The sequence below is a fragment of the Rhincodon typus genome, unplaced genomic scaffold (genome assembly GCF_021869965.1).
Source record: "Rhincodon typus isolate 14 unplaced genomic scaffold, sRhiTyp1.1 hic_rhity00001679, whole genome shotgun sequence".
Classification (NCBI taxonomy): Eukaryota; Metazoa; Chordata; class Chondrichthyes; order Orectolobiformes; family Rhincodontidae; genus Rhincodon; species Rhincodon typus.
Genome location: NW_025967317.1, coordinates 14,014 through 23,730, shown reverse-complemented (window position 1 = coordinate 23,730; position 9,717 = coordinate 14,014). Strand labels below are relative to the sequence as shown.

At 37.5% G+C, this 9,717-nt stretch overlaps 1 protein-coding gene across 1 annotated transcript; it reads left to right on the top strand.

The window, feature by feature from the left end:
• The first annotated feature begins 486 nt into the window (after positions 1 to 486).
• On the top strand, positions 487 to 9,506 carry LOC125481314 (5'-nucleotidase domain-containing protein 2-like). Its single transcript, XM_048592695.1, has 3 exons — positions 487 to 646; positions 1,686 to 1,750; positions 4,686 to 9,506. Exons 1-3 carry the CDS (start codon positions 512 to 514, stop codon positions 4,945 to 4,947), a joined length of 462 nt encoding a protein of 153 aa, XP_048448652.1. The 5' UTR covers positions 487 to 511; the 3' UTR covers positions 4,948 to 9,506.
• Positions 9,507 to 9,717: the final 211 nt, after the last annotated feature.

Sequence of the window (9,717 nt, the reverse complement as noted above, 5' to 3'; positions counted from 1 at the left end):
TGAAAGCTGTCCTGATTACGGCACCGTTCTTCCATGTTTAGCGATGAGGAGCCATTTGAGCTGATTAATGACAACATGGGGACTGTTCTACTGCAAGATGATAGGATGGGATTAAATGTCCTGTCAGTTATTTTTGAAAGAAACTGACTGCATGTCAGCAAAAAATTTCGACAGAGGAAAAAGATTTTGACTCTTGTGATTGGCTGTACAGCTGAGTCCACTAATCCAATAAAGATGAAGGATTGAAGCTGAGACCCCCTCAGCCTGGTTGGTACTTTCCCACTGCGGTGCACTTTGATTTAGTTTTGAATCCTATCGGCCTGTGCCAATGGTCCAATAAGAATTCATGCTGGAATGTTAAGTCAGTCTTCCTGGTCCTGTGAGATGTGCTATCAATCAATTAATTATTTTCCATCTTTCCTCATGTGATTAAGGTTTAGACACAGACAAAATAACTGCAATTTACAACTGGGTAGATTTTACATTTGTCTGCCTTGATCAATAGGACTTGATGCTTCGACATGGCTGGAGAACAGGAGCGATTGTACCAGAATTAGATACAGAAATCAGCACCATTAACACCGAACAGTTTACACATGGACTGACCTGGCTACAGGTTCTGACAGGACTTCTGGAGAGGCTGCAGGTAATTTCATCACTTCTGCAATATCCCGGTTCAAGTGAGTTTTGCTGGTCTGCAAGCTCATCACATTCTGAGAAGTAACCTCATTCCCTTCAGATTTATACTTGATTCAGGTTTGCCTGCACTTTTACTCCAATTCTCATTATTCTCATTATTCCCATTGTTCTTGGCAACGGATTGAATACTGAATGCTGCTTGTCCTATCTGCTTCAAAAGAGTTTGTGAAAACCAGGGATGTGGGATCATTTTCATTTGAGGCAAATATATTCAGTGATGACACTGGATTTTAATGAGCAATTAAGTTGGCCAGGACATTCCAGAATGATGCTCAAATTGTTAGACAAAAGTTGCTTTTTTTTTGGTCTCTAGAAGTCATTTTAGTTTGAAGACTGCACTGACTGTTCTGATATCTTTTTAATTGTTTGAACATGAGGTATTGAATAGGACATAATGGAGGGCAGGACACTTTTGGAACTTGATGTACAATGATAAGCTTGGAATTTGATCAGTCTCCCACTCCCCTTGCCTTAAGTCATCGTCAGACTCTAGAATTGTGTTCCAAACTGCTAACAATCTGGAACTGTCGTCAACAAACAATTCTTTGGCACTAAATATTATCTCTGTCTTTGCTTAATTTATTGGATAATTCAATGTTTTAGTGCAGGGGTAATGGGAATAATCAATACCCATATAATTTAAATTACTAACAAAAACAGAAATGGCTGGAAAAGCTCGGGAGGTCTGGCAGCATCTGTCGAGAGAAGTTCTGAAGAAGGGTCACTGGACCCAAAATGTTAACTCTGATTTTTTTTTCTCCACGGATGCTGCTAGACCTGCTGAGCATTTCCAGCACTTGCAGTTCTTTCGGTTCTGTTTAATTCAAGTTACTGCCACCTTCCCAAATGAATGCCTTTTTTTCGCTTTTTTTTGAACGGTGTTCTCATGGTAATGGATTATTGCTACTTGAGCAGAGTAGTGACTGAAATAAAATTGTAAGATTTCACCTATTTCTGTAATATATCACAGTATCTTGTATCCACAGGTATATCAGGATGCTGAGTCTAAACAAGTGCTCAATGAATGGATAAAGGAGAGACAAGAATTAATGTAATGTATTGTGTTGTAATTTTGATGTAATATTGAAAAAACAAGCATTTTTGCACAAGACAATTTTAAACAAAAGCTTGGAGCTCTGCAAGTATAACAAATATAATTAGTTTACACTGAGAAAGCCATAAAGATACATTGCAATCTGATGTATGTTTGTGGCCTCATCTGAAAGAGGACAGGCTAAAAGGAAAAGATTTGTCAATGAAGTGCTCACAAATCTGTGGATGAAAATCAATATTCAGAATGAGTGCACGTCCTTGCAATAGAACAAGGACCATGCTTTGATTGTATTAATATATATGCATCTTGCACCACAAAGGTGAGAGCTCACGGCAAGTTCAACATTTGATTGAGTGGTGGAAGTTATTGTTACGTTGTAGCAGTTAATGGGGATCATCTGACCTACTGTTTCATTTAGTGAATTATTTTAACCGGCAGGTGCGATAGACTGCCTGGTGAAAACAGGAGTGGTGAAAGCCATAAAAATGAAGACACAATTTTTAAATTGATGCAGAAGATGGTCCTGAATCATTAAATAAACACTTATCAGAATTCCCAAATTTGCAAAATGTTTTGAATTAATTATTGATGGAAAAAATGAGTTTGTCAAATCTTTTTATCTTCTCATCAGGACAATTCACAAGAATTGCCAAGTAAAGGGGAGAAAATATGTATTTAAGGAGGAGAATGTTGACTGATAGAGGCATTGCCACTGAGAATGAACTAGTTAAAAGATGACTGACAATTAACTACCAAAATTGTTGGAGGAGCAAAGTGACTAGCAGTTAGCAAGGGCAGAAGATGTAAAAGCTAGAACAGTGAGCGAGGCTGAGAAGCAAGGCCAGAGAGATAAGGGGTGGATGCCCAGGAGTGAGAGTGCCAAAGCTGAGGATTGAGGGAGAGGATCTGGAAAAGAGGTGAGGCTCTAAAACGAGAAGGAAACTGGGAGAATGGTATGGGATGTGGGTTGGAATTAATTTTGCAAAGGGGAGAAAACTATTTAATTTTTTTTCCCACAAAGGATCACTTCCCTAGGTGTGAACAGATAAACAAAGGTAATGAATTCCTTGCGAATATTAATAGTCAGTTTTTACATTAAAGTTGCAGGAGTTGAGCTGCTGTATGGGGTAAAGTGCAATGGGGGATGTGATTGCAATGAATACTTACAACTGTATCACATCTATTAACAAGTGAACAATTTTATTTTATGATTTTTATTTGTGTTATCACATCTCAAAGCATCATTCAAACAATGAATTACTGCTGTGCTAATGACAAACCTGCATCGCCTTAACTGTGACCTCACCAGTTTAGTTCTTTTTGTTTGAAAGTGTCAACTTTTTTTAACAGAAAAGCAATTGTTAATAAATTATGCCTGTTGTGCCAATTTATATGGTGTGGTATCTAAGAAGTGAATGTTTTCATGTATGTTGTGTTTTTAGTTTTTAGTCATAAAGTCAGATGCACAGCATGGAAACGGACCTGTTTAGACCAGTGATGATGATAGGGGCGGTTGATGAATTCTTCTAATTCTACTTCTGAGTTCAGCGCTCTCCTCCTCTCCCATTTCCTTTCCCCCTCCCAACATCAGAACAAGTACAGAAAGAATTATTGCTATGTGACTGCATGGTCTAATTAAGGAGTTGAGTGAAAAATAAGCTCTTAATCAAAAAGTAGTCCTCAATCTTGTGGCAGTGGGAATCATTTTGAGCCCTACAGAACATAGATAAGAGACTAAACCCAAGACCATATCAGTCAGTATAAGATATGAGAATTTTTCAATTGGGAATTGGAGTGTTTATTTTGTTGTTTCAGCAATGCCATGTTAGTTTTGTCTCTCTTTTTTTCATGTTGCATATGAAAGATTTCAGGAATCAAGGCCCTGCTGAATGAGTTTTTGAGGATTTCATGAATAAATTGCCAATGTTTTAGAATTTTATCTGTAACATTTTTTATAAAAAAAACAATAGTTCTAAGTTTCCTGAAAGGCCACTAAGATTCCTTAGTTCATTCTGGCACACCCTGCTTCATCTTCTGGTTCCTCAACTGATGAAGAGTCAAATACCTGAGAATTACATAAGGGGATTCCAAAGAAATGGCACTGTTAGCATATGAGATTTGGCTATTAGATTTTAACTGGCCAAGGGTATTGGGGGATGATAGAAATGCTGGAAATCTCCAATTTCAGATCATAACCACTTTCTTGGTTTTTTTTTTCCATTTCTTCCCCCAGCGCCACCTGCCGACAACAATTCTGATACAAACACTAAAGCTCCTCTGTCTCCATCTTCTTTTTTGTTTGTTTACTTCTCCGACTACGAGCTCCTTCTGTTTTGCACCACAACCCCATTTTTGCCATTTTATTTCTTCTGCCTTTCCCCAGAAACCCACTGATCTCTCTAGACCTTTCCACTTGTTCTTTTGACCCCTTTTTTCTTTCTTCCCTGCATCATAAATGTTGCAGCCCTGACCAAGGTTAATCAACCGGAAACATTGACTCAGTGCTTTTCTCTACAGGTGTAGCCTGAACTGTTGAGTATTTACAATGTTTTCTGTTTGTATCTTAAGGAAGTTGAGGATTTTAGAACCAATGTGGCTGGATGCAGAAAGAGTGCAGATTAACTAATGATTTCATCAAATAATGGAACATTTAAAAATATCAGTAATGTGTGCAAGTGATTTGAAAATAAATTTTAATCTCTTGTAATATTGCATATGGACAGTAAAGCTGGTGGGATTCTCCCCAGTCAATGAAGTGCACGCCAGTGTGTGTCGGACCTAATGGATATCATTGACAGAATCGACACGCATCCTAAAGGCCAACTTCATAAGAAAATAAGGGTTCTGACTTGGTTTTAAAACTGAGGGATGGAAGATATGTAGTAACTTCTCAGAAGCTGATATAAGTTAACTTTTTTTAATCTTGTTTTAGGTCTCTGACCAAGAATTTATTCAATCCCCAGTTCGGGAGCATCTTCAGGACCTATCATAACCCGACCTATTTTTCACGAAGATTGTGCAGATTCTCTGACATCTACATGTCATCCATCAGTTGTCTGTTAAACTATGACACCAGCTACACCTTCTATCCGAGACGGACTCCTTTGCAACATGAAGCACCACTCTGGATGGACCAGCTTTGCACCGGCTGCATGAAGACTCCTTTCCTGGAAGAGATGGTCCACATGCGATAAACTCCATTTTAGTTCCGTTGCAGATTTGGTTTAATGGTACATTTTCATCCAAAAAGTTTACCCACAGGTTGTAAACAATGTGGCCTGTTCTTATTTGAAAAGGTGTGAATTGTGCGTTTGAATAGAAAATGATAGTGGTGATCGAAATGATCATGATCATAGTGAAATAGAGTAACTATTGTTAATCCTTCCTAGACCAGGCCCTATTCCACTTTCCGGTCGATGAGACCTGCTGTGGATTCTCTCCCTTTTTTTTTTTTTTTTGTTCGAAATTCAAGTCTGCTTTACATAGTCTGCAAAAGTTTTCTTATATCACTGAAAACGTAAGGTCTGGATGGATGACTCTCATTGGTCCAATTATCAGTCATTTTAATTTCCACAATTTGCAGAGGGTTGACCTTTAAAATTTTAATCTTTGTCTCTGGCCATAAGACCTAAATTTTTTAATAGTAGTGTAACTGTAGAATCTCACTTCAGGCTGTCGGTCTCTGGGGCCTTTGCATCTTGCAAATGAGAAATGTGAGGGTGCACGTGGGAAGTGGAATTGTATTTAAAATGCGTGTGCTGTACGATTCATCGAATTCATTTCAATACATTGTGATGTGGGACTTGTTAAAGGGAAGAATTATTAATGTGGTTAGATAGTTGTATTTATAGATATTCCACGCTAGGATGTTTCACTTGAAGCCAGCTTAAGCATTTTGAAAATGCATAAAGAATTGTTTTAACTTTGAGCAGCATGTGTACTTGTGCACTGGTTCTTCAGGCGCTTTTGAAAGGTGTTTCACACGATGTAATCTATACCAGATCACAAACTTCTGTTCATAGTGCCCACAAGATCCTGTAATTGAAGCTATTCAAATCTGCAAAGTTAATTCTCAAGGTTTTCTTAAGCTTTTCTGGAACTAATTTCCTTGTTTTTCTGCCACCCAAAAAAAAAAGTCCTCCCCAAAACCATGAAACATTGCAACGTAATCGCTTCTTGTGTGATCTTATCTCAAATTCTGACATTGGACCAAATTTGTTTTAGTATTTTGCAACGGCAAAATTATATTCGGAGGGCCATAATGAGGTACAAAATGCAACTGCATTTCTCAATTATGTCCATTAATAAGTGTTACATTGGAATTTATCATTTTAAGGGGTCACCAGTGAGTTTTAATATTAAAAGATGCTTAAGACCAATTTCATGCACAAAGTGTATGCAGACATTGTATTGCCTTGTGAATTGATAGATTAACCTGAATCTGTGGGACAAGGAGTTTGGAACAAGAGAGAACGAACTTTCCTGACCACTGGGCCCAGAACAAGTATCATTAGGAAGAAAGACTTGGAAGGGAACGAAGAGAATGGTGCTTTTACTAGTTTACGTATGTTCTAAAATGTGAAAAAAATAATAGAGAAAAATTTTAAGGGAGGATATTATAGGCATGTCATCATGGCTACAAAGAACTTGCACCTGTTTTTTTTTTTTATATTGTGGTATGGTGACCTGAAGCACTTGCCTGTTTTAGAAGATTAGAGTTGAGTAAGTTGGTTGAAGGGATAGTGAAAGGTTTGGGAGAAGTTGTAGCTGGGCAGATAAACTTAGGGAGGATTTGGAGAGATTCGGCTGAAAGCTCTGTATCCACTGTGACAGCAAAAGGTTGTCGGGGATATGGCGGAACACTCAAATTGGCAATACGGAAATTAAAACTGTGGTTCAGTAAGAAGGCTGGATGTTAGATGCAAGATGCTGCTGCAAGTAACCTGATCTAAACTTCTGCTGACACGCTTACCTGTATTGACAGGTCATTTTTATGAATCTTGAATAAATTTGTTACAGAAATATTGAAAATAAAACTCTTTTTGATCTATTATTAGTAGTGGATCAATGGTGCTGTTGCTGTGTGATGTGGAGCCCATTTTGGTATTTTGCTGCTAAGCTGGCCTGTTCAATCAGGCCTGTTAGAGTACCCTGTGCAGAAATCCAGGTTACAGCTTGTTGTTTCGGATAATTTAAGGTCAGTAAATTGCTTGAAAATGAAAGCAAAATACTGCTGATGCTGTAAATTCCTTGAGATTTTAGGCTCTGGGTGAAAAGAACCCACTAAGAAGACTTGCTTTCTTTTGTCTTTTTAACTTGTTTTGAATAACGAGCTGTGATTCCTGTATTGAGACATGCATGCACTAACTGCATTGAGTTAAAACTGCCATTCTGCAGAGGAAGCTTGATGTAGTCATTGATTTTTTTTTTGAGGATTTACCAATACATAGTGCTGTTTATAGTTATTTATAGTACTGGTTTTGACCTTAAACTTTACAACCTTTTTTGTCTTTGCTGATCTGTGGTTTAAATGCACACATCAGTTGTGTAAATCTGCACATTAACCCATTAAGTTGTCAGTACACTTGAATTTTGATTTAACGTTCCAGTTTCTAATGTTTTGAGATTTGGAAAGGGTACCATTTAAGTTTCTTTCACCTTTTTAGCCTCGACAGCTTCAGTAAAAATTGTGAATTCATCACATGATCACCAAAAATAATGTATTTAGCAGTCTATTCAATGCATCAGTGCAGTGAAGATCCACCCGATTCCCAATAACATTCTTTTAAAATCCAATACTCCCGGCTTTACGTAATGCTAAAGGACCAAGGAGTACATTGTTTTATCAACAGCAAAGCGAGATGAAATAGAGGTGGCTACCATTTAGCAAGCATTTTATTTTTCTTCAGTTCATCTTTTATGTGGTTTTGAAAGAATTGTTAATTACTGTAAATTTTATTTTCAATTAAATCTTTATAAACTGAACATCTATTCTGAACTTATCAACTGCAGTTAAGTATCAACAACCAGAAACCACATTCATACCCATATTTCAAAGTTAGTACACTGGAACTGTTGAGCAATGTAGTTCTGTATTTGTTTAAAGTTGGTGGATTAAGTCCAGAATGATAACAGTTGTGTAGATTGAGTGAGTGTTTTTCTTTTGGGATGGTAAAGTTGCCTGATAGGCAGCTCATTATTGAGCACCTGTCCCAATCAGATGAAATTCAGTGCCCAGTATGGATGAGAAAATTGATCATTTTAAAGCACGTGAATATGTTGCTTTTGTAGAACTGGCAACTCTGCTGCCTGGTTGCTGCAAATGTTACTCTGTACCCAGCAGCTTGAAAGATGTGTGGTACATACAGGTAGTCCTGACTGAGATTGGGAACTCCAACAATGGATGTTTGCAGCTGCAAACTATCAGGCTGCTCTGGGGTGCAATTTTCCAAGCTATTCTAAAAGTTAGTCTTTCTTAGTTTCTTCTTTTTCTGGTAAATTGTTTCTTGGTTGCAAAGTTCCCTACTTTTCCAACTTGCTACTTTAAAGTTGCACTTTTTAAAAATAGCTTTAGCGTGTACAATGTATCTTATAAAGCTTCTGATTTCATCTATTCCTTTATAGAATTCCTCATTTCTACACCACCTTCCACATTTTCCATGACTATTTTGTAGCATTATGGGAGGTCACGCAAAAACATCACTTTTCTCGTCTGGAGATGAACAGCTTTGTCCATGGAGAGTCAACAACGGCACTGAACTGCACAGTGCCATTAACATAACAAAATGTCCCAAAATGCTTCACAACAGCATTGTGAATCAAATTATGACAGCGTCACAAAAGGAGCTAATTGGGTAAGATGACCAAATGTTTGCTCAAGTAGTAAGTTTGAAGGAATATCTCAAAGGAAGGGAGTGAGGAAGAGTGCTGCAGTGATTTAGGGAGGGAATTCTAGAGCCTAGGATTTCAAGACATAGCCATTGCTGGAGCATTTAAATTTGGGGATGCACAAGGCCAGTATAAAAGGAATGCAATTATTCTAGTTGAGGCTGGAAGACATTGTATATAGAGGGAGATACAAAGTCCTGGAGAGATTTTAAAATGGGAATGAGAATTGTAGTATCTAGATGCTTGATTGGATTTGTTTTATGTTTTTTTTAATCCAAAAGTTCAATAGCTGAAGTAGGTAGCATTTTCTTTTAATTTAAAAAAGCTTCCCCCTTATTCACAATTTTCGGATCACCATAGCAGTCGTCTTGCACATTTTTAGATCATGGAGCTCATGAAAACAGATAACTATATAAGTCATCTTGCTTTCCCAGCTGGGCAAAGTTGAGTTTTGGGTTTTTGCAATATTCAGCTTCCATGTTTCATGAAATTGTAAACTGGTTATGTGACATTTTCCAACTTGTCTCTCTGTTTGCTTATGTATTTGAAATGCCTCATAGTTTTGTGTTCAAGTTGAGCTGAATTGTTGTTGATAATGTTAGAAATTGAAGTGTCCTGTAGTAAGTAAGTGAACTGTTGCTGTGATACCTTGGCTTATAGAGATGTCACATCTTTTGGGTTTTTCGGCTGTAGTTTTCAGTTATGAACTGTCAATGTTTCACACTGATTTAACACTATTTTGACTTGCTTGCTTCATGTATTTAACATCTAATGAAATGTTTTAGAAGTCTGAGTTTTAAAACAAAATGGGTGATGTAATGTCTTCTGTACTGTATATTTCAGAAATAATAAACTAGGTAAGTGAACTGAAGTTAGTTTTTTTTTTATTCATTCAAGAGATACGAGCATCGTTGGCTAGGCAGCATTTATTGCCCATCCCTGATTGCCCAGAGGGCAGTTAAGAGTCAACCACATTGCTGTGGGTCTGGAGTCACATGTAGACTAGGCCAGACCAAAAATTGTATCAGAGATAGTAGGAACTGCAGATGCTGGAGAATCTGAGATAACAAGGTGTA

Excerpts from the sequence above, each read along its gene's own strand:
- LOC125481314 (XM_048592695.1), top strand. The coding sequence starts at position 512 with ATGCTTCGACATGGCTGGAGAACAGGAGCGATTGTACCAGAATTAGAT. Across the intron at positions 647-1,685 it reads GACTTCTGGAGAGGCTGCAG|GTATATCAGGATGCTGAGTC; the intron begins GTAATTTCATCA and ends TTGTATCCACAG. Across the intron at positions 1,751-4,685 it reads AAGGAGAGACAAGAATTAAT|GTCTCTGACCAAGAATTTAT; the intron begins GTAATGTATTGT and ends ATCTTGTTTTAG.